At 28.1% G+C, this 25,403-nt stretch overlaps 2 protein-coding genes across 4 annotated transcripts; one reads left to right on the forward strand and one right to left on the reverse strand.

Moving 5' to 3' along the window:
* The first annotated feature begins 1,193 nt into the window (after window positions 1-1,193).
* Window positions 1,194-3,066, forward strand: LOC123260204. Its single transcript, XM_044721214.1, has 4 exons — window positions 1,194-1,416; window positions 1,576-1,803; window positions 1,908-2,121; window positions 2,456-3,066. The coding sequence occupies exons 1-4, from the start codon at window positions 1,350-1,352 to the stop codon at window positions 2,988-2,990; spliced, it is 1,044 nt and encodes a 347-aa protein (XP_044577149.1). The 5' UTR covers window positions 1,194-1,349; the 3' UTR covers window positions 2,991-3,066.
* Window positions 3,067-4,748: 1,682 nt separating this feature from the next.
* LOC123260202 (probable serine/threonine-protein kinase ndrD) lies at window positions 4,749-23,894 on the reverse strand. 3 transcript variants are annotated; one of them, XM_044721211.1, is made up of 6 exons: window positions 23,264-23,894; window positions 21,778-22,060; window positions 20,987-21,735; window positions 10,192-10,428; window positions 6,652-7,920; window positions 4,749-5,274 (listed from the first exon to the last, which is right to left on the reverse strand). In XM_044721211.1, the coding sequence occupies exons 2-6, from the start codon at window positions 22,020-22,022 to the stop codon at window positions 5,060-5,062; spliced, it is 2,715 nt and encodes a 904-aa protein (XP_044577146.1). In that variant the 5' UTR covers window positions 22,023-22,060; window positions 23,264-23,894; the 3' UTR covers window positions 4,749-5,059. The 3 variants fall into 3 exon arrangements, with proteins under 3 accessions (XP_044577146.1, XP_044577145.1, XP_044577144.1); XM_044721210.1 differs by adding an exon at window positions 22,277-22,524 and having other exon boundaries at window positions 20,987-22,060; XM_044721209.1 differs by having other exon boundaries at window positions 20,987-22,060.
* Between the last annotated feature and the right edge of the window lie 1,509 nt (window positions 23,895-25,403).

Consider the following 25,403-nt stretch of genomic DNA (forward strand, 5'->3'; position numbering starts at 1 on the left):
TTCGTACAATTATTTTTTTTTTTAATATGACAGTCTCAAAATAGTCATAATTTTTTGAATTTCTTCATTTAGCATTCATGAACAGATAACGAGGTCTAGTTCAATAATTGCAAATTAAAAAACAAATTTGCACTGTTATTATTCTAGTCTGTTTAGTCTCAATCAAACATCTACTATCCGTAAAATAAAGAATAAATTTTTAGTATATTTTTTATTATTTTAAACATCAAGAGTCAACAATCGTCCATTAATTTTTGTTTGACGGACATCCAGGTTAATGCATAAAGTATTTTTCCCCAGTAATGTATTTATTTGCACTCCAAACTAGTTATTCGCAGCTTCTGGAAACACATAAAGTATAATTTGTTTATAATTGAAGATTACAGTGGGTGAAAATTGAAAACGTCTTATTTACAAATTTCTTTATGACAATTAAAAAAAAAAGATAAAAATTATAGTAAAAATAAATACTTATATAAACGTAGGAGTGTGTTGGGTCGAGACAACTGGTACCGGGTTCACCAGAAGAGGGTCACCCGGTAACCTACATGAGGTTCCTTGCCCGTAGCCTCCAATCCCTCTGCTTAAACTTGAAAATAATCCTCATCCAATGACGTACTCTCACCAGCAGTTGTCCTCCAATAAAAATAAGGCATCTCATGTGTACAGACACCCAACACCTGGATATCTTCTGGTGTAGAGTGTGGAGTCGCCAGCTCGTAGCTAACACACACACCAGAAATGACAACATACAGTGTCAACTCAGTAGAAGATTCCTTATACACACTGACATTAAAAATTAAAATAATCCAAATCCTCCCCACTATTATTTAAAATAAAACCCGTAACTTATTAAATATAACTCAATTACAATTATTAATTACAGTCCCGGAGCGCCTTTTGGTAAATAAAATAATAATAAACGTTTCTTCTCTTTTCTTCTCTCCCAGACCCAGAAACTCTTCTCCGGATAGGTGTTTATCGCTGGGCCAGTTAAATGTTAATGTATTTTCACCATTTCCTTGTCATTAAACACTTATTCTGACAGTTGTCTCTGGTTCTGGGTCCGTTTGGTTGGTGGGCGCTCACCAGGAGTGGCGCCGATCCTTGACGGTTATTTGTACCTCTTTCTACCTTCTACCTTCTACCTTATACCTCATACCTGGCTACCTTCTCTTCTCTACTCTTGATTCTCTCGAGAGACTCAAGAGAAGTCTGTCTGAGTTCTGGGCCGTGTTGCTGGCTGGCTGGCTGACTGACTGCCTGACAGTGTTGTGAACTATAAGACTAACTCTTAATATCTAATCGCGTGTGTCCCAACTTGTCCTAACTATTAAGATCACCAAAATATGGCCATCAAGTTATTAATTATTATTTCTTGTGCTATCGTCGCTGTATCATCTGCTGGAATACTCGGTAAGAAAAATTTTTTACAATTAGACTGCCACCATCACAAATCACCTGGAAATTTTGGAAAAATTTTTACAATTGATTTCCTTTTTTTGATAAAAAATTTTTAATTTTTAAAGATTATTTTTAATACCTGAATTTTTGTTTAATTTTTTTGAAATATAGAAACACTTTTGTCATGGGACCTACACGAAACAGAAGGAAGATCATCGATGCCTCAATCAAAGTGTCTTTGCCAAACATCCGGTTGTTTGTGTTGCGTCGATCTTAATTTAACGTCAACGATCGATCTCGGTGGCCCGGCTTGTGTAAATATTAGACAGAAAGAAGACAACGTATCGTTGAATCTAAATTACGGCGACAATCCTGTACACAACGCAACCATAAAGATAGGTCACTATCACTAATTTATAATTGAATAAATAATAATTATTGTTATTGTTATTTTGTACGTGACACAATGTAGACTAATGTAATTTGTTGTATTATTTGAACAGCGGACGCGGCTAACAAACCGACCTGTATGAATCTACTTTCGGATTTGGCCCAGTTGTGCGCCAAGTTTACGTCAATCAAGCGACACGACCAATCAGATTACGATGGCTGTTTGGTTATTGAACCAGCATTGATGCGATCCCCACAGGCGACTTATCACGTCGGTTGCTTTAATTTTAATCACAATGTTAAGCAAATTCAGACTCCTCCAGAAAGGTAACTAGAAATTATGTTTAATTTTTTAATATATCGACGGTCTAATTAGCAATTGGTCGAACTCCTTATTTTTTATAGAGGGTGACATTTTTTAACATTTTGATGTAGTAATAATCCAATTATAAATTATTTGAATAATTCAAACCTAAATATTATATCTCTATTAGATATTAAATGGTTTTTTAGAGTGATAATAAATTTTGAACTAATTGTTTTTTTCGTTCAAATAGAAGATTCTCTAAAATGAAGTTAGACAATTTACTAATTAAAACGTCGATATATCTGTTAAATTTTTGGCTACTTTTTATTTGATGGTTGGTTTATTTTAACGCAGCATCGAAAGCACAACAGAAGCTCCTGATACACCGGAAGAAGAAGATGATGATGAAGAAATTAATACCGATGCGATATTAGCCGCGGTATCAGCAAGCGCTGAACAAGGCATTGCACTTTTTTCACATTGGCTCGGCCTCAATCTCAATCCTCGATTAAATCTCACCAGCAACAATAAACATACACAAGAAACTGCTGCTTCAAGACAAGAAGTAACAAATAATTCGAACGATGATGATAATAATAATAAAACGGAACGCAATGCCCGTATGTTTGATCACTATCTTACCCTGGAAGAAAAAAGTGATGAGAGATTCAAACAATTACTGAGTGCACAGGACAATATTGTTAAAGAATCGGCGAGAATCGGGCACGCTGATGAAGGCAGGACGACTTTTGTTTACGCTCACCAACAAAAACAACAGAAACAACAGTCAGTTGACAGCCCACATAAAATAAATCTACCGATTGTACCAAGGGAGTCACGTCGCGGTGGACGTGCTTACAATATTCATCAGCATGTTAACGAAGTGTGACGCTTGACAGATTTATATCCCAGTTATTAAAAATTCATATACTTAATGCTTAATTTAAATAAAAACCTCAAGACAACGGAATTTAAAATAACGTATAGGATAGTTGTAATAATATTAATTATAATTATAATAATAATAATAAGTATGATAAGCAATAGAAAGTGGAATTATAATTCCAGTCAATCGTCATGTTAGAAAGCTATACTTTATTCAGAATGATAAATCGATTGGTTTAAAATTTTCATTTCTGTTATTCTAAGGTTCGTTATTATCATCATTGTTGTTGTTCTTTTTTTAGGAATGATACAATGGAGAAAATTTTCATTGTTAATTGTCCGTGACATTTTTTTTACGCTCTGTTGATAAACTAAATTTTGTTACGGGAAATTCGGTAATTAACCATTTTTTTTATTGTTTAAAATGTTCTTTAGTTATTTTATTTATTCATACGTTAATTGATAAAAAATTTATTTTTAAGCGTCAAAAATTTTTTAACCATTTTAATTTATTTATTTTAAAATTTTTTAATAATAAAATTTATAAGAAAAAATCATTTAAATTATATGAGAACATTTTTTACAATAAAAAAATTCAACTTTTACAGTAACCAAAAATTTGTAAGACGCCAGAACCGCAAATGAATAACTCTTACAAATATATTTCTTTGCGCATTGTATTTTATTATCTTTCTAAAATAATTAATTAATAATTAGTGTTTTATGTTAGATATATCGTTATGTATTGATCAATAAAAATATTACTGTAGAAAGTAGCATTTTAATTACACTCAATATTTAACGTTTAAAGTTTTATTAATTTTTATTTTAAATAATCATTGACATATTTGTTCGTCAGTTAATTAAATATTATAAAACTATTCTACTTATCGGCGTCGTTGCACATTTTTAACATACATTTTAATCTATTGCAAAAATTACTCGTCTATTCATTCTATCAATTACGATGCTTAATTAAAAAACAATTTTTAGATATTATTTATTTCCTTTAGAATAAAGCACCCGTTTCTCTTATTGCATTATTGGATTACAGATAGTCAAGTTTCATGATTTTTATTATTATTACGTCCTTTATTTTGTTAAAAACTATTAATTTTTTAATTTACGATCTTTAAGTGGAATGTTTTTATTATTTTCGATTTTTGGAAGACAAAATCTATTGGCAGTAATTATATTTTTTTTGTTCTACCGGACGTCTATTAATTTTTTTTTAACTCTATATAATTTGATATTTTATTTTTTGATTATAAAAAATTATTTAATTTAATATACTATCTTATCTCAGTTAAAATTATATAAGAAATATATAAAATTGTCATTTTTTCATCACCTTATAAATCTATCTATTTAATTATAATTGATTATTATAATTAATAATAATAATAATGATAAAAATTAATGATATACATGCGATTTAAAATTTTTTTTATATCGGCTTCCAGAGCAAAATATTACTAGTCGACTAGATAACTAATATTAAACAATATCGTTTGTCATTTTTAAAAAAGTAATTAATAATAATAACAATGAAAAAAATTTACTTTTTTTTTTAGAGAAAAAAATATCGGATCTGCGTGACAGTAAAAAATATTTTTGGATTTAATCTTTGGGTGATTATAGTTATTATATAAATATAAATATCTATATATATATGTATACAATAATTAATAATAATATTAATAATTAATATTTAATTTAGTAATAATATAAAAATTTTAAAAAAGATTTTATAAAAAAAACCTTTGGATCGTACGATTTCTTCTTAGGCTCCTATTGAAATATAAATTATTAATGTAATAAATTTGATCGTTGATTTAATATCGGATGGCTTGATCATAAGCAACGGCCAATTCAAGTTAAATAATAACTGCGTTGGATAAATTTGTTGGCTGATAGCAAAAACTTCGATAATTTAACTATCATTAACGTCAACGGAAATTGATTATCGTACAAGTAAAAAATATATATAAATGAATAATAATTTCAGTAGCGTAATGATAGCGTTAAGAGTATAACGTTAAAAGCGATTCCATCGCTTCCTCGGTTGATTGCTCACTCGACAGCTTGTCGTACCACATTCGAACTCCCGGCGACCGTTGCTGCTACTGCCGTTGCTGTTCCTGTTGTATTTTCTTTTTTTCTTCTGGACACCCGGCGGCCCACGTGTAATATTACATCGCCGGTTTTTATCGCTTTGAATTCAGCAATTGCTTCTGCATGCGTCATGCCGTGGAGTGGCTTTGAATTTATCGACAGTATTTCGTCGCCTGTAATACAAAAACACAAGTGTCAATACAATCATACTGTTATTAAAACTAATTACTATAATTTTAGTGACATCATACTTTTTTTTTTTTTTTTTAATTATTATATTTATTTTTCGTCAATTTTTTGTTTAAAATATTCGAATTTTTTATGTAAAATTAAAAAAAAAATATTTTGTTAAAATTTTATTTTTTTTTATTGATTAAAAAAAATTAAATTAATTCAAGAAAAATTGTACAATTAAAAAATTTTAACTCAACTAAATTTTACTTATTTAATAATTTTTTTGTTTGACTCAAATTTTTTTTTTTTTAATTTATATCATTTAAAAAACAAAAAAAATTGGGAATAATATATTAACACTAATTACTATAATTTTAGTGACATCATACTTTTTTTTTTTTTTTTTTTAATTATTATATTTATTTTTCGTCAATTTTTTGTTTAAAATATTCGAATTTTTTATGTAAAATTAAAAAAAAAAATATTTTGTTAAAATTTTATTTTTTTTTATTGATTAAAAAAAATTAAATTAATTCAAGAAAAATTGTACAATTAAAAAATTTTAACTCAATTAAATTTTACTTGATTAAATAATTTTTTTGTTTGACTCAAATTTTTTTTTTTTTAATTTATATCATTTAAAAAACAAAAAAAATTGGGAATAATATATTAACACTAATTACTATAATTTTAGTGACATCATACTTTTTTTTTTTATAATTGTATTTATTAATAATTTTTTTTTTTAATAATTGAATTTATTTTTCTAAAATTCACTCAATTTCATTCAAAATTTTTACTTTGTTCTAAATAATCAAATTTTATTTTTTTGAAAAAAAATATTCTATTAAAATTTTTGAATTACCATCGTTTAAAAAACATAAAAAAAATTGGGAAGAATATATTATAACAACCATAGTCTCTATTCAAATTTTACTACTAGTTTAAAATTCAACAACGTTATTAAAATTCAAACTTTTAAAGCCTAACTCTATACATAAATTTTCAAAGCACATTATTCAAATGAAAACCAATATCATCTTTTATACAATCCACCAGAATTAAAATTTAAAAACTTTTTACAGTTATACTACGATGTATCATAACACAGATGTCAGTTTCCATGTCACTCATCTCATCAATAATTAAATGCCTACTAAAAACCAGAAATCAATCATCGAATAAATTTCCCACATGTTTAAAAAAAACACTATCTATACTACAAAAGTAACATTCCAATCCCCACACTGAAAAACCTACATGTAACTATAAATAAAAAACAGAAAATCACACACATGCCAGCCAATTTAACAGCTTGCATGTCACAGATATATTTCTCATGTTATTTAAAGAAATAAAATCGTTTAAAAGATTACCTTCTTTGACAGTTCCCAAATCAGCGGCCTGTCCGTTAGGAAAGACAGTTTTAACATAAATTCCCATGTTGCCCCTGGGGCTGTCAGTGCCCCCCACAATACTGAACCCGAGTCCTTTGTGTCCCGGACCTTTAGAAAACCTCGCCGTGAGAATAGTGAAAGAAGCAGTGCCTTTTCCCGGCCTCGGGAGCGTACAAAACCGAGATTCTTCACCTTCGACCTCTTGAATGTCTTCCAGCTCGCTGTCAGAGTTCAGCCCCTCGTCAGTCTCCTGTCCTTGCCAGGTTTTCAGCCCAGGTCCTGAGGAACCAGCAATATTCGCGACACTTCTGCTGCTCAGTCGTCTGCCGGATTTCTTCCCAGGGCTTTTATCAGTTCCCAAACTTGAAGGTCCGTGTTCGACGTTTCCATAAATACTGCTTCCATTTATCAGCGAGTAGTTGGCCACAGACCCGCCGATAACGAAATCAGTACTTCTCTTCCTGGGACTGATTCTTGGGATGTGAATTTCATCAAGATCGTCGTCCCTGGAAAGCCTTCTCGAGCGCGTGGAGCTCGACAGCGATTTTTCAAACCTTACATTTTCGTAAGAATTATCAGCAGGTCGCCGATTACTCGCAGGCGTATTTTCTCGCTGCAAATTCGTTGCAGTTGGTCCGCTGTCCGTTGGCGAGTAGATCGCCGAGCGCCGGCATCTTTGGAACGGAACGTTTTCATACGCGTGATGATCAGTTCCGCGGTGTTCCGAGTTGCTTCTGCGCAGAGTGTCCACGAAAACACCGGTCTCGTAAATCCGCGAATCATTGCTGTCATTTAGAAGAGAATCTTCATGGTCATGATTATTGCTGCTTTTATTAAGACTATGATTATGATTATGATTATGATTATGATTGTGATTATGATTACTATTGCTGCTATTATTGTTATTATTGTTAGCAGTAATTGAGTAAGAAAAGGTCCTCTTGTCGTCCTCGGCTGGATACCTCGGAGAATTGGGCGCGCTGGCTTCCGCGAGGGTCGTCAATTTCTCATTGAGCGTGTACGCCGACAGCGAGGCCTGGTGAAGCTGGTGATCCGTGGAGACCCGTGTATCGAATTTTTCACTGGTTGAACTCGACAGGGGACTTGGAACGTAGAAATTGGAGACGTTGTCCTTGGGCGGAAACACCTCAGTCACGCTCAGTGCCTTGCGTTTCCTTATGCCGGCATTTATCTTGCTTAATTTACTCCTCAGCACGTTCTGGATGTCTGCGATCCCTTTACTAGTACCTGCAATAAATACATATGTATAAATAACTAAATTATTCATATTACTCATCTACTGGTTTATGTTATGCTTTTTGTAGCCTTTTTTTTCTTTGAATTTTAATAAACTTTTAAGAACAGACTACACGGAAAAAATGGGGTTTGAGTTTAAATGTTACATGAGGTGTTGAAAATAACAATAGGTACTTTTAAATTTCTATTTAAATACTTTTTGTAGAAAAATTTTTGACAATGTATTATGTTTTAGAACTGACGTCATTTTTGTAAATTGTTGCGATTGATTGGAAAATTATTCTACTTGCTACAATGATTATTTTAATAGTTTTAAGAAGAGACGTTAAAACAAGATTAGTAAAAAAAAAAAATTTTAAGAACTTTGATACTATACACTATTTTTTATTTTATTTTAAAGAAGCTTTAAGTGGGCGCGAAAAAAATTTGTTTTTATTCATCAGGTATTCAAAGAAAAAAAATTTTTTTTTAATAAATTGTCTACAATGTATATGGAAGAATATTTTGTAATTAAAAAAATAAAAAGTTGAAATTTAAAAAGAATTTTTTTTTAACAATTTTTGGAGTAACTTATTACTATTTCATAAAAAAAAATTCCAAGGTTTCGCTTTACTAAAATACAAACAACTTTAATGAAACATTTAATTACTTTCATGAGAATTTTAGTACGTCCAACGATCTTGACTTTTTTTTTACATTCCATATACTTTAGTGTTGATGATTCTGTAGACGTTATACAAACTTATTTTAAAAATACTAATATTTTTCTTAGCCTCAACTTTGATAAATAGCGTTTGATGTTTTTATTTATTAACAAATAAAAATTAGTTATTAATATCAACAAAACACATTAATCATAAAATTATTTAAAATGAGAGCCCATTTATAAGACTTATTATATTATGTGTTGCTTTTTTTTGAGTGATGAAAGACTGGTCTATTAGTTCTCTCGATCACAATAATAATCTCAAAGAACATTTTTTTTCAGAAAATACTCGAGTCTTTATTTAATTATTACTATTTTTATCAGCGAGATTAGTTGTAATAATAACCATAAGTATTTATCACTGTAAATATGCGTAATTAATTATCTATTTAAATTAATTTATAGGGTTAAATTAAAATAAAATACTAAATTTATAGATTTTAATAAAATAAGAATCAAACGTTTTTAGTCTTTTTTTTTATTATACTTCTCACTATCACATGATAAATATTTTCGTCTCTTATTTGACTTTAGAAGTAGATAAAAATATGAGTTAGACACTGTTCGAAAAAATTTTTTTAGACGAAAATTTTTTTCAGACGAAAATAACTTGATTTGTACGATTACGGAGTAATAAATAAAAAAATCAATAAAATTTCAATTAACACGAATTTTTAAGTAAAAATTTTTACTGACCATTTAAAGTTTTAGTGTGCTCACTTTTATTATAATATTTAAAGGTTTTACTATGTACCTTTTTACTTTAATTTTTATAGTGCAATCAAGTTTCTTACTTTTCATGCTACTGTTAGAATATTTAGATAAATTCAAAATTCTTCAAGGTGCTTTTATTCATTATAATAGTAAAATTTTTTACTGCGATATTAGTAAAAAATACTTTTATTTTTACTGAGTCCATCCTTGGAGAATTTTTTACTGCTGAGTATTACTCTATAAAATGATTTTAATAATGTGTCTTAAAATAAAAGTTCTAAAATTGGTCCAAGACTGTAAAATGAAGTCAAAACAAGAGACTGTTTAAATTTCTTTTAAAACTTATTCTAAACAATCGAATTCCTGGAAAGTTTTTTTTTTTATTTGAAAATAGAAACTCGAATATTATTTAAATTTATTACAATTTTTGTGTAAAATTTTTATTGTAACTTATCAATGAATCCAACGCGTATTACAAGTAAAATAATTTTTTCTTAATCTTTAATTTTCTTCAAATTTTTTTGGTATGGAAGAAAAAAAATTTGGTTAATATTGAGTCTTATTTCTCTGTAAAGTAACTGTAACAAAAATTTTCTTTCATGTTAAATTTACAATACTTTATTATCTTATACAATTTTTTAACTATTTTTAATTAATAATAATAAAAAAGTAGAATCTTACTGAAGTTAAAAAAATTGACATTTTATTTTTGAGAAGAAATTTTCAAAAAAAATGCAGAAATAGAAAATTTGATAAGTTTAAAAAATTGTTTTTTTTTGTTAAAAAAAAATTGAGAATTTCAGTGAAATTTATTTTAAAAAATAAAGAGTAAAAAAAATTACCCGGCAATCTCAATGAACTTGTTTGCAATAATTTCTTTGGTGAACATCTATCTCTGGACTTGGGTGCCGGAGAGGCTTCTCTACTAGTCGGCGTAGACCTGACGCCATGAATAACACCAACCCTGGAAGCACCTTGTATCAATGATTCATCCTGATGCTCGGATATCTCTTGAACAGAACATCTGCGCCTCAGCTTCCTCCATCTCTGACTGATACTCTTGTTCCACAGACTGAGGTCTACATAGCAAAAAAAGCGATCGTCATAAATCAAAGTCTCTCTTAATCAGCATACAATACAAAAAAAAAAAAATAATTAGAAAAACAAAATAAATAATATATACAATTGATAATAGTTTCCATCTTTTGGCCTCAATCGTCCGATGACTTTTTTTTGAATAAACGACGCCTTGATAAATAATTGATGCCGATTAACTATGCCGTTGACGTCGAAATTTAAAAAAATAGTTGGGGGTCACCGAATAAAGTCGCTTTTAATTCAATAAATATTAAATGCCAGACGAAATACATCACAACCACTCGAACGATTTTAAATTAAACCAACCAGTGAACTTATTCCTTTTAAATTCATTAATTATGCTAATAATTTCAAATTAAGTGTTCCAACATGACAGTACGATTTTTACCTCGTGTTTATTATTATCGACACAAAAGCAATAATTATGTAATATTATGACTTATGACGATGATAATGAGAAGAAAGATAATATAAGGTTTTAAATAATTAGTTTTTAACTCTTTTTTTTCTTCCGTCGTAAATTATTATCTCTCATCGTGTCATTGTTCTTGGTCTCTTTAAATGAGTTTAATGTTGATGATCTTTCGGACATTATTACCAGCCACCGAATAAATAGTTTTGTTCAATACATTTAAGTATCTATATATATATATATATATATATAGATATATTTACAAGAATACTTTCACTTTTATCCAACGGCAAATTTATACACGCTGTTACTCAGCTTCACCAACAAATAAAGACCGGGGTTTATAAAACAGTTGTTGTTTTATTCTCTAAGTACCACTGATTTCTATCAGACGATCTCGATTCTTCGTGTGCCATCAGCATATTATTTCCGGTTATTTTTTTTTGATTTTTCATTTTTTTAAAATGATTTTTCCTCCATTGACATAAAAATTGTGTTTTTAAAATTTGATCAAATTAAACTGATAATTTTTTTTGACACATTATTATTATTATTTTAATTTATAAAACAAATTTTGAAAGTTTATATTGATTTGGTTCAACAACCATTTGAATTTCAAATCGAAGAATTTGAAAATAAAAATAAAAAAATCCAACTACAATTGCCACCATTATTTCAAAATAATTTTTACTTAATAATATTATTTAAAAAAAAAAAATGTTTATATTCTATATTTATATAAAAGGTCAAGATCTAAGATACAAGTCCTCGATCCTTTGACAATTTATCCGTGAATTAATTTTATAAAGATAGAATAATTATAGAACGAAGGGTTGAAAACAGTACGGTGTTTTTTCAAATTCAAAAAACTCAACTACACTGTACGCACTCGCGCTCAAGACTGGACTAAAGAAAAACGACGCCGTGCGACATACACATACACATGGCTTTATGTGGGGATATATTTATATATATATTTTTGTATGTATATATATATGTGTGTTTTGAGTTGTAAGCAAGTATGTGTGGTATAGAGAGGCAGCATAGCAGCCGCGCGCAGCTTTAAAGTTATTCAGTGGGTCTTTATCGGCAGTAGTACATCGAGTATCTTTATCTTTTTCTTGATGGTTTATGGTTGTTAGTGTCTGTGTTGTTGTGTGTGCAGTGGTTGTGCACGATGCACGTGCATCTATGAGTAATACAGACCGGCATGCATTATTGCTCCAAACAATTGCAGGCACACCTTACTGTTTATTTATTTAAAATCCTTACCCTTGTATAATTAGTTGCACTTCCGGATTTTAAAACTTTTGTTAAACATTTTTTTAATGCTAATTTTATAAAAAAAAATCTATTGCTAATTAGTTTTCGCTACAGTTTTTATTCGCTGAATGATTTAATGGAATTAATGACTGCTGGTAATTAAATACAAGAGGATTTATTTTAAATTTAAATTTTTTACGTGTAGTCATCAGGATTAATTATTTATTCTAGACTTGTTTTAAACTCTAACAAATGCCACTTGTTTTAGTGGAAAGTTTTCTCGTTTAAATTACGATATAAAGTTGCAAGTTATTTAAATAGTTTCGTATGTAAAAAAGTTTTCTGCATTTTTTCTATGCTTTATTATTGACTTAATTAAATTGAAAGTCATTATTTACAGTATTTCCAATTTATAATTAAAAAATGATTTATTATTCATTAAAAAAAAATCTCTTTGTAATTATTGCTCCAATTTATTATAAATTATTTTTTGCAAATCATTATTTGAATCGTAAGGAAAAAAATTCGGCAAAAAATTGAATTTTTTTCAATCATTGTTGCTCTTTAAGTGTTATGTCGTTATTGAGAAAATTTTGAGCAAGTCATTGTTTAAATTACAATTTATTAATTTTCAAAAAAAAAAAAACATTGAAAATTGATAGAAAAAATTTTGTTAATTAAGCTAATTTTTTTATGCGTTATTGACTATTATTTGCAAGTCATTACTTTTTTATTTACCGTCAATTATTCAAAGAATAGGTTTTTCATTACGAAAATAAAATCGAATAATAATGAATTATTTACATTATTATGATTTTTAATTAATTAAATCATTTGAGACATTATTTTATTCTTACATTCATAATCAATAAAAAAAAAACAGTAAATTTTTTTGTTTATTTCAATCTTCACAAGGTACTGAATTTTTTAGTAAGTTCAATACTTTTTTAGCGTTAAAAAAATTTTTTTAAACCAAAGAAAAAATATTCGTTATGTTTCCAAATAAATACATATAATTTTATCTCGATATAGTGATTTAAAGTTATTAATTTATAACAATAATTATGATAATTCTTTTGAAGTTAATTTTTTAGACAAAAGAAATTAATAACTAAATTTTTCTAATTTTGATGTGAATAAAAATTTCTTAACCACAACATAAGCATAATAACAAAAAATTTTTTTTAATTAATTAAAAAAAAATTTTTTAAAATGATTCATAATTTTGCTTTAATACTCGCTAAAAAATATATAATTGTTATTAATAATAAAATTAATATAGATTCTTCAAAAAGTGAAAAAAAAACTATCCTTCATGTTTAGTATTTTAAAAAAAAAAAAAAAATTTTTTTTTAGGTTTTTTTTTATAGAAAGTATGATAAAATACATTATTAAAAAAATTTTTAATTTACAATAACCAAAGTATAAATTTAAAAAATTTAAGATAAATCCAAAAAATAATAAAATCTCAAACTAAAACTACCTTAAAAAAAAAAACTTGATAACACTTGAAGATTTCCAATCTTAAAATCCCTAAAAAAACAGCCTTGTACCTAATCGAAGAACTTCGTTTTATCAATTTCTCCCGTCACTTAAGGAAATTCCAAAATAATCTAATCAGTGCGCAATCTAAAGTCCCGACCTAAAAGTCCTTTCCACAACCCGGCAATTAATCCCCCGAATTTATCATATCAGTAAACATTTAACTTAGGTATTTATCCGACACAAAAACTCCATACCTCGTACATCTACAGAAATCCACTAAACAGTACTTATACTAATGGCATGTGTCTGGTATATTGTATATTGTACATTTTCAGGAAATAGAAAGTATAAGTAGAGGTCATAGAAATACTCAGCCAGAATGTCACGATTCACGCTGTCGAGGACATGGTTGAGAAAAAGTTAGCCTTACAACTTACGGCTTACAACCACCATACATTTATTTAAGTTCATCATTATCATTACCATTTTATTACTCCATACCAAGAAAAAAAACTACATCATAATACTTACTTTGCAACAATGTAAGTAAGAATAAAAATAAACAGAGAATTCTCACGTCACCCCATAACCTTAAGTAATCCAATTAAGTTCGTCACATAGCGGTTCCTTTGTCTTTTATAAAGCTCTATATACCATCACCCGTCACATAATAACTAATAACAATATAATTTCTCTCCACGTGCGTTTAAAACCGTTCTTTATCCCCATTCTTTATATGGTTAATTGATGCAGAACTCTGTCCAAATAAAATAACATTTTTAAATTCATTATTCATAATCCCCCTAGGATAGCACTATATACCTATATTATATATATTACTCCGTATAAAAGTATACTGATATTATATGAAGATAAACCTTTTTCAACCCTCGTAATTTTAAATTTATTTATTTTAAACGCTAAAAGTACTACGTATTTAATTAAAGGTTTTATGAGAGACTAAAAAATACCTAATACCCTTTATATGTTTTTTTGTATTAATTTAATATTTATAAATAATTCAGAAGAATAAAAACAAGAAATTTTTTAGAGTCTGTAATAAATGTAATACTCGACTTTTCATTTCCTCTATTCAATAATATACTTAATGTTTAATATTTTTTTTATATAGGGGAGATCTGGCCATGACGGCTCTTTCAAACAAGTCATTTTTTCTTGTGGATTTGAGTACCGGATATTCATTTTTTCCATCTTCAACAGACACTATTTTACAGTAATTTAAGAAAAAAATTTTTAAGACACAGCCTCCTTTGAAAAGTTATTAAATTATAATAATCAAGAATATTTTAAGGATCAGAGAGAGCAACTTATTTCTTATTTATTCAAGATGTGATTTTAATTAACGATTTAAATTATTTTTAGTAAAAATTTCTTTCACTCAAAAAAACATTTAGAGTTAATTATTGTAATTAAAACATTAAAAACTATAATGTAAATATTTATTTATCGAAAATTTTTTAAACTACTATTAATTTTATACTTTCTTGTGTCAAGAATAAATATAATTTTATTTAATGGGGATCAAAAAGTCAATTACATAGTTATTTATAACTAAAATTATTTTCTGTCTATTAAATAGATAAAATTAATTTTTCCCAGCTGGAATTCAAATTTCTATTATAAAAATATTATTCAATTTTTCTTTATTGAAATTACTCTAAGGGTGTTATATAATCTCTTTTGATTAATCGGTTACTGAAAAATACCTCAAGATTTTTTCCTTTGATTCATTTCTTTTTTATTTTCGTCAAAAGAATAATACTTATTTTGACGCGCAGCGATAATATTTCGTTACGGTGTTTTTTATCGATGGATATGTTGGTGTGTCACCAAAATTATAACCAGATAAATTTTAAAAATTCCTCAGAGATCCTTGATAATCCATATCTTAAATTCAAAGCTTGAAAGATGTATTGATTATTTTTTTATAAATAGATGCAACAATAATAACGGGACAGGGATTATGTAAAAGACCATTTACCCATAAAAATATGAGCTCTGTTTTTTATAAAATCAAATTACCCATCCCTTTCAATGACATAAATTTTCATAAGTATATAATTACAATTACAATAACCAGTACAGCGTTATTGCGTAAAAATATAATTGTTTACCTGAATAAAAAGAGCTCTGAAAAATCAACGCTCGTATTGACGAGTGAGAAAATCAGTTATTTATAAATAATAAAATAAATAAAAATATTATTGACAATAGGACAAAAGTACGTGGCTGTTGCATGTGTGAATGGAATGCGTAAGCGATTGTCGGGTGTGCCATGTCTCATGTATAGTTACAATACCCTGTATCTATATCTGTATACTCTGTAACTACCGTCGCCGGTTAAGTTAATTTTTTTTCAAAAAAATAAAAAATAGAAAACTCTGCTTATCAAGTAACATATTATTACCGCTATACTAATCTATTATGTGGAATAGCTTCTATCCAATACCGGTGGTAGAATTTTTACAAAGAATTTTTATTAATTATTTAAAACGTATATGACTCAGTTTGTTGTAAATCAAATCAAGTTAATCTACGTAACAAAATTTAAACAAAGTTGACTTGAGAATTAGATTTTTTTACCACACAATAGAAAGTTTGCGTCAAAAATCGATGCATACATAAATAAATGAATAACTAAATGTAATGTTAATGTTAAATAAGTTAAAAGTATTGATAAGTAAGCAGAGTAAGAGGTGTACATTAGATTAGTAATATAAGCGGTAAGTTGAGAACTACTTGCATAATTAGAGTCAACGATGCGTACCGACTGGCCTCAGCCATTGTCTGTATACAGTTACCCGATTATTCTTGTGAAGACACGAGTGAGCGAGTTACAAGCTACAACGAATCTACTGTATTCCGTATTATTTTGTGTGTATGGGTTTCAAATTGAATATGTATGTTTATGGCTAAATATTAAGATGGATTTGTGTATGTATTATATGGATAGTTGTTGATATGAAGAGGATGTATATGTGAATGAATGTATGTTTGTATGTGCATAAATAAAGTATGTTGAGAGCAGAGTCTTAACGACGGAACGTGGTGCAATGCTCTGCAAGAGTGACGCGTCAATGGCCTTGTGAATCTACTGTCAAGGAGAGCGAAATCAAAAATAATAAAAATAACAGCCCTTGATTATTAAGCTTTAATATGTAGCATTTGCAATTTTTACTTTACTCAAGGTCTTTAAAACCGTTTATTACCTACACGATTTTTTTAAATTCTTTTATGGTTTTTAATATTACCGGTTTGCATATATGAACAATATACATGCATATACATTTACTGTACCATTTTTACATGTTCATTTCAGTTGAATTATAGTAATTAATTAATTGAAAAAAACTTACAAGATTATTAACACGACTATTTTTGTTTCTAATGAAACATATTAAATTGCAATAATTTTTTTTTTTTTAATATTAGTTTTATGACTTTTTAAGTAGATATATCTAACGGTTGTTATCTAATTCATGAAAATAAAATTAATTATGGAAGTTATTGAAATTTATTATTTATATAGTGGAGTTGAAATTTATTTACTTTTATTTTTTATAGTTCATATGCATTCAAATTAATAAAATTATTTTAAAATTTAACATGAAATTAGTCATAATTTTTTTTTTTTAATTACTCCGAAATTAAATTTAGCTAAAATTTTTCTTAATAAATTATTTATAAAGCTATATTCATCACATTTTATACTTTTGATTTTTTAAAATGAATTTTTTATTTAATTTAAAAAATAATAAAAATTTGCTAAACATAGAATTTAATAGTTAAAGATTATTAATTAAAGAAAAAAATTTTAATGGCGCGGATAAGATAAAGATTAAAATTTAAAACTAATGACAGTAAATTAAAAAAATATTATTTTCAATTTTCATAATAAGTTACTGTTCACAATGAGCAATTAATAAAATAATTATTATTTACATAGAAAATTTTTAATTGAGTAGTATAAAAATAAAACTGAAATTGCCTATCATTGGTACCATTAATTCAATAATGAGTGTAAATTACACTGAAAATAATTATTGCCTTAATGTATGGATAACAATTTTTCTATTAATATAAATATGGTTAATTTCAGCGACGTTGTGACGTAATTATTCTATTGAAAGACTAAGTAATAAATAATTATCAAAGTATTTTCCGCGCGTTATTATACTAATTAGAATAATTATAAGAATTTAATTAAAGGTTATAATATTGTAGTAAAACTGACTTTGTGAGATAACAATCCAGTAGGATTTAATGCTACTAATTGTCGCCAGCTGCCTCAAGTTTAAAACTTTGTTGAGCATCTGCATATACCTATTTTTACTTTATTTCAAAAGGAAATTCCAAAATTAAAGTTTCACTCGCGATACGGCACTTTGAGCCTGTGACTGTAGAAAGTACTTTTTTTCGTGTAGCGCTGCCAGTTTTAGAATTCTTAATAATATCTCTGGAATTTCGAGAGTTTATGCAGTTGAAAGTAAATTTTAAACTTTTAATTTCACGAGTTTAGATTGTACTATTTTTACAATTACGTAACTCGATAATTACAGTAGGCTCGTTTCGCACATTGGAGCAAAATGTTTATTTTGTATTTTTATTTATAAAACTGCGAACTTAATGAAATAGTACACTGAGAAATTGAACATGATCTCGGTGTGAAATTTTCTTAGCTGTATTCTAAATTTGCACTATTTGAAATATTAGAATTTTGACTTTGACTTAATATTTTGTGGAAAGAATGAGAGATATGAAAAAATTTATTTCCTACATTTTTATAGATAATTAAATTTCCTATAAATAATATCTTAATAATTTATCCTTATCTTCAATATTTTAATAGAAATTTTAATTTAAAAAAATTCCTAAGCCATAATAACTTTTTTTTTATTGCTCAAAAAAATTTGTTCTTGTCATTGATAGTTGTTACTTTTTTTTTTTTCAATTGTATCCAGACTATTAAAATAAAAAATGAAACTGGATGTTTAAAAAATAAATTTTTTTAATATTAAATATTAATTTTTTTTTTTTTTTCCATTGAAGGCTATTAATTCCTTTAATGGAAAATTGAGATTAATAAAAGATCTGTAAATTTCAAGGCCGATTTTACCATAAAATAAAAACATATAAATCATTTTTAGCCTCTTTGTCTACTAATCAAATATCCCACACATACGAATAATTCTCAACAAAAAGTTATCTTTAAAAAAATTATGAAACGGGTACGCTATGGTTATGAGTATGAGTAACACATATATTCACTATCAGTTAATTTTTGACTCACATAACAAGAAAAAAAGTATCATTAGTTTGCTTAGTCATATACTAATTTTTTCTGTTCATAATATTTTCCCGTCAGACAGCTTAATTATCACCATAATTAGTACCTAACCGATACATAAAAAATGGCTTTGAACACCCATAAATGGTATTAATTATATAAAATTTAATAAAAATATAATAATTATTACCGGCATAAATAATTATCGCGTTAGAACAAAAAAAAACAACTAAAAGATAGGTAATTTAAATTGATTTAACAAAAAGAGGATGATTTGACAATAGAACCACCCGCATAATGTGTGGAATTAAAATTAAATTCTATAATATGTACTATAATATTATACATATTCCGTTCTCATCTTAACCAGCATGAGAACTTAAACCGACACGATGTCTATCGAGGTTACATGTTAGTAAATATATATAAATATACTGACTAGAGGGTAAATGTATGTGTGTATATATCTAAGTGTATATATAGCATTTGAAAGATAGCAGACAACTGCATCGTATCGTGCACTTTTTTCTCGATAGCCTGTGTTTTTACGAGAACGGGACTGATGATAACCAGAGGCGCCTATTCATTACAACAAACTATCTGCTTTCAAGAAAATAACATGTATTTTACCCCAAATAAGAACAATAGATCTACTTTTGCTAATCATTATCAGTGTAACACAATTTTGGCGTAGATACCGAAAAAAAAGTCTGTATTTTTATTTTTATTTTTGACATAAATAATTACCCTTTAAGATAACGATAATCATTGTGGCAATTAATAAATTCACTTAATAAATATCTGAACGAGAAAGCGACTTATTAACATTTAAAAACTATTTATTTTAGAAAGTATCTCACCTTTACTCTCGCAGACATCGCACAGTACCATTTTTCAAGAACCACAAACCGGCATTTAAGCAAAGTTTATTTTAAACAAAAAGAAAAATTAAAAAAGCGATTTATTGTAAACATTTAGATGTATCATCACGACGTAAACGGCATGTTAACTTTTAAACGGTAGGATAATGATTATGAGACGGAATTACTGAGTATTGAGTCATTGAAACTCCTTTCTTTGGATGGATTCTGTATTGTATAAAATATTTTGAGAATTTATAAAATTTAAATATTAAGCTTTAACTAAACAGTTTGACAGCTAAGATAGCACTGCGCCAGCAACCGGCATATGGGCGACATCGGGATGGTATTAGTTTAGGAGAGGGGGCGATTCATTGTAATGTAATGTTAGTAGTATTCAAGCTCGCGCTAACTCTGTTCATCCAAAGGCACTAGAGTGGGGAAGACAGGAAGAACTTTGGATCAATATTGGGGCGTTGATTCCTGCCCAGGGGTTCGTGTCCTCTGTTACAGCCAAAAATACATCCTTACACCCTAACATTGCTTTTTCCACATGAAAATCACGTCTCTATTCGATAAAAAAAATCAGCCTCTTACATACTTGATTTAATACCAATTACATCAACAAAGTAATAATTGATTTGGACGTTAATAGGAAAATTACTTTTATAAAAGAAAACAAATTATTGGAGTTAGAAATAAATTAATAATTCTACTCTTTGTTGAAGACGTATCAAATTTTTTTTTGGAGTGAAGAATAAAAATATTTTTCTTGGTATAGGATAAGGAAATTTTAATAAAAAATTAACAAATCATTAAACCAAAATTTTAAGTTTTTACTGGTGAAAAAAATTTTTTTGACAACTTATTTCCAAAAAATTAAATTGATATAAACGAAAAATCTTGAACCTAAAAAGTAATTTTGACAATTTTCTTTGTTTTGAATCAATTAATAAATTTATTTTGATTCAAGTAAATTCCAATTTCTTAAAAACAATTTTTCAAGTTCAAATTTTTTTCTTTTCAATCAAGTTAATTTTTTTATCAATAAAAATATTTAAATTTTGGTTCAATAATCTACCGATTTTTATTTAAAACACCAGTATCTTATGTCAAGAAATTTTTTTATTCAATTACTACAATAATAATGATAGTAATAAAACTAATAATAATAATAATCTAACCACTAACTAAAAAAAAATTGAACATACCCTTTTTCTCTTCAGTTTCAGAGTCACTATTAAGTGTCGTCGAACTCTCAGTACGAAGATCGGTTTTCAATAGCTCGAGTTGCCGATCAGACTCTTTTATTAAACCATCTAATATATCCGGTCTTGCAGTATGTACACTTGTACGATATTCTTTGCGATCGATAGATGCTTGTCGTTGTTCCCGACGTCTTCTTACCGGTGCTTTGGGTTGATCTTGATCCAGCTCCTGCAAGTGATCTTGACATTGATTCTGATTGAGACTAAAACTCTTAGTAAGATTCTGATGCTGATGTTGAAATTGTTGGATTGGCACCACTGTATAATTTGTTCTTATTTCTCTTATTTCTTTCTCCAGCTCCTCGGATGACTGGGGTGTCAGTAAACCAGCTGGTGCCTGAGCTATTATTTTCTCGATCTTACAATTATTCTTCCCTAGTATCGTGTTATTACGGGCTGTGCGATTAATAGTAGTAGAAGAGTCAAGACGGCTTGCTTCTAATATTTTTTGTGCTAGCAATCGCGTGGTCTTGCTCACCTCACTCTGATTAATAGTACCTGTTAAAGGCGATAACAATGATTTTGTTGTCGTATTATTATTACTACCACGCTCACTTTCATTCAATGACAAGCTGCGAAGACGCTCGAGGTCCTTCAGATTAGCCAGCATTGAGCTCTGGGACAGTCTGCTGGATTGCGATAAATTTTTATTGTTATTACTATTAACATTAACTTTTTTATTGTTACTATTAGCATTACTATTAATACTTTGCGTAGATACTATTTTACTCGTAACACTTTCACGTATTTCACTGATATTCCTCAATTTAGGAGCCGATATCTTGGCGTCCATCTTGACAGCAGACACTCCGCGTGATCCATCACTTTTTTTACAGCTATTATGATTAATTGCTGATGAATATTGCGTGCGCGTTGATGTTTTTGATGCATCATGTCGGCTTGAACGCAAAGGAGTTATTCGGACCAATTTAGGCGCGTCTCTCGGATCGTCTGTTTGCAGAAGCCCTCGGTACACCATTTTTGCCACTGTTGCCTTATAAAACTCTATAATTACAGCTGCAATCAAAAACACATAACATTCTTTAATGAACACATTGCACAATAAATCCATTTTAATTTAAATACTCGAAATATGAAAGCAAGCATGCATAGTGCCGAGAAATTCGATCAAGCTAGAGTGATAAGGGTTTTATATTAACTTTCACCACTTTACTGATATACCAATTCAAAAGTATCTCTATATTATTATTATTATTATTATTATATACGTACACACATTTTTCACTGCTAGGTATATTGGCAAAGGTCGTAGGTTGTGATTATATGTATTACATTACATGCTTATATTATTACATATTACTGTTTAAATAACGTGGGCTGGTAGTGACTTTTCGCGTGGGTCGTCCAGATGCCAAAGATATGTTACGACACTAGTTAAGATGTTCACTATTTATTATATCGGCTCTAATCATCCGCTATTAGTATTATCACTCACATTAACAAATTTGTTATTTTAAACCCTGGATATAAAATAGTTATTTATTTATTTATTGATAATGTAATACTTTGTTAGTTATATAAAATATTATTATGTAGTATATTATTATATGTTTAAAAGTAAATATTAAATTATGAACTTTTTATTCTTATCAGAAAAATATTATTATTATTAAAAAAAAATCCATTTTTTAATTATTTTAAGTCAAATATTTTTAACTGTCACTTTTATAAAACTTGGTAAAATTTTTATTTGAATTTTCACTTTATGAATATTCAATTTTTGTTAAAAAAAAAAAAAAAAAAAAAAAAAAAAAACGTTTCCTAATTTCTAATAAATATTTTTTTTTATAAACTTCCAAAGAAAAAACACAAATTTAAAACTCGATAAATAATCACTAAAATAAATAGACATAATTTTTTAATTTTTTTCAAACTAATAAATTAATTCTAAAAATTAATTCTATTAATTCTATTAATTCTAAAAAATTTCATTGACAGTTTTTTAAAATTTCTTAATTTTTTCATAATAATTAAAAATTTAAAACTCAATAAATAATCACTAAAATAAACAGACATAATTTTTTAATTTTTTTCAAACTAATAAATTAATTCTAAAAAATTGCATTGAAAGTTTTTAAAAATTTTTTAATTTTTTTCAAAATAATTAAAAAAAAATCTTAAAAATTGTCAACTGTATTAATTTCAGTATCACAAATAATCACAAAAAAAAAATAATAAATTAAAAAAAAAAAAACTTACCGATAAATGGTTCAAAGGATTAATAAATAAATGACACGTCCCACGTGTATATCATCCACTTGTCTCATCGCGACTAACGAGCCAAGGATAATGAGTCGAGTTTATATTAACACAATCTATGACGTTACTAATTGTAGTGTTGAGTGTTAAATAATCCTCGCAACAAGTAACAAGTAACAAGTATATAGCAAACAGCAAGCAGAAAGGAGTAAGGAGCAAGGAGTTGAGTTGAGATGAGATGAGTATATTGTAGATTAAGAGTTAAGGATTAAATGAAAATATAAAGGATGGAATAAGTTGTTGGTTTGGTAGCTTAAAGTCTACTGGATGATGATGATGATGATGTGGCCTACACTACACTAGCTTTACTTAGCTCGGGGAAAAGGAAACGCAATGGCGCGGTGCCAAGTTTTACTAGTGTAGTGTTGTGCTGTGTTGTGTGTTGTCTTGTGTGTGTTGTGTTGGTTGTACACCTCTTCCTTTCCATCGGCATCTCTCTACTTCTACTCCTGGTGGTGCTGGTGGCTGGTGGCTGGTGCCTGCTGCAAGCAGTTAGCAGTAAACCGTGTAATGTTCCTCTATGGGTATAGACAGGTTAGCTGTAGCTGTAAGTGCTGTAAGAAGTAAAGAGCGACTGAGCTGGAGAATTATTACCTGAAAGCGAAGGAGCGAGCCAGCTGGGGAACCACACCAAACGGTGGGGCACGATGCGCAACGCCTCGTTATTTGTCCCCCACTGGCCCCCAAGGTTTACTATCCCCGATCCCCGGTTATAGTATGATTTAACCGTTTGCACCGAGCAAGTACACATAATACGACAACCACACTGAATCAACTCATCTCTATCTTTTAACACATCAAGTTCACCTTAAATCATTTTTATATCATACAATAAAACAACTATTTTTTATTTTTTACCTTTTTTTTTGTAATAAATTATCCAAGTTCTTATTAGTAACGATTCTTGGGATTTTTATAAATTGCTCGTGTTTAAAGTAATGAATATTTGTTTACAGGTTTTCATTTGCTCCTGGTTAACAGTCGCTACTGTGCTCGACTGGAAATTATATTGACTCTGTAATTTTAACATTACGAGAGAACAAGATATTAAACTAATGAAATTATCAGAACCGCTTTTACCTGTACTTGTATTGGAAATTCATGGAAAAAATATATATACACAGATATAGATTCATTTCTTGCTCGAGAACTAATTTTCTTCAGTCAAGAAAGTATTTAGGAAAACGATAATTGCTTTTGTTGAAGTATTATTTTATTTTTTAGAGTATTTCTTCTTGGTTAAAAATAATTTAGATCTTTTTAAAAAGTTTTTTGTATCTGAAGAATTTTTTACTTTGATAAGAAAATCAAAGAAAAAAAAATTTTGCACTAAAAACGTTTTCAATATTTTTGAATCAAGTAAAATTTACTTAAATCAAGAACAATGTTTTAGTTCAAGAATTATTATTGATTTAAAATAATCTAACTCTTTAAAATTATAAAATTTTTAATTCAAAATTTTTTTTTTCAATATTATTTTTTTAATTGATAAATAAATAAATTAATTATTTTAGCTGTAAAATTGAAATTTTTGTCGACTTTCTGTAATATAAATATTATCTTCACATACAATACATATAATAAGCGACATATATAAAAAATAATTCATATAAATGTTTTCGACGGAGATACGCATGTAGAAATTTTTATTTTATGTATATTTTTTCCGTGAAGAATTTTTCCCACTGCACTGTTCCACTGTATTAGTTATAGGTTACATTATATATTATTAATAATCGGTAACTGAACAGTGTAGTAGGTATTATGTATATACAGAACATAGATAGTGAAGAAAGAGACGGTTAAAAAGTCGTAGGTCGGAGAATAAGAATGTTTGAGCTAGTTTTTATCGCCGATACTATTATATACCTTTCTAATATTTATGTACAATAGGACAATAGTGTTACTCTAACAGACGGGAGGACACTTGACACTCCTTGTGTTGGTCAATTGTTTGTACAAATGGGGAATAAAGAATTCAAATATACCTACCAAAGGGTCATTCACCTTATTAGAGCTGGGGATTTATATATGAATGGTGGTAGATTATTGTGGAAAATAGTTAATAGCCGATAGATTC

The sequence above is a fragment of the Cotesia glomerata genome, linkage group LG2 (assembly GCF_020080835.1).
Source record: "Cotesia glomerata isolate CgM1 linkage group LG2, MPM_Cglom_v2.3, whole genome shotgun sequence".
Lineage (NCBI taxonomy): Eukaryota > Metazoa > Arthropoda > Insecta > Hymenoptera > Braconidae > Cotesia > Cotesia glomerata.

Bases quoted from the DNA above. Each gene is read 5' to 3' on its own strand.
- LOC123260204 (XM_044721214.1), top strand. From the start codon at position 1,350: ATGGCCATCAAGTTATTAATTATTATTTCTTGTGCTATCGTCGCTGTA. The intron at 1,417-1,575 runs GTAAGAAAAATT...TTTGAAATATAG, and splicing joins ATCATCTGCTGGAATACTCG to AAACACTTTTGTCATGGGAC. The intron at 1,804-1,907 runs GTCACTATCACT...TTATTTGAACAG, and splicing joins CAACGCAACCATAAAGATAG to CGGACGCGGCTAACAAACCG.
- LOC123260202 (XM_044721209.1), bottom strand. From the start codon at position 22,022: ATGGTGTACCGAGGGCTTCTGCAAACAGACGATCCGAGAGACGCGCCT. The intron at 10,429-20,986 runs GTATGTTCAATT...TTTGCTATGTAG, and splicing joins TGAAACTGAAGAGAAAAAGG to ACCTCAGTCTGTGGAACAAG. The intron at 5,275-6,651 runs GTAATCTTTTAA...TTTGTATTACAG, and splicing joins TTTGGGAACTGTCAAAGAAG to GCGACGAAATACTGTCGATA.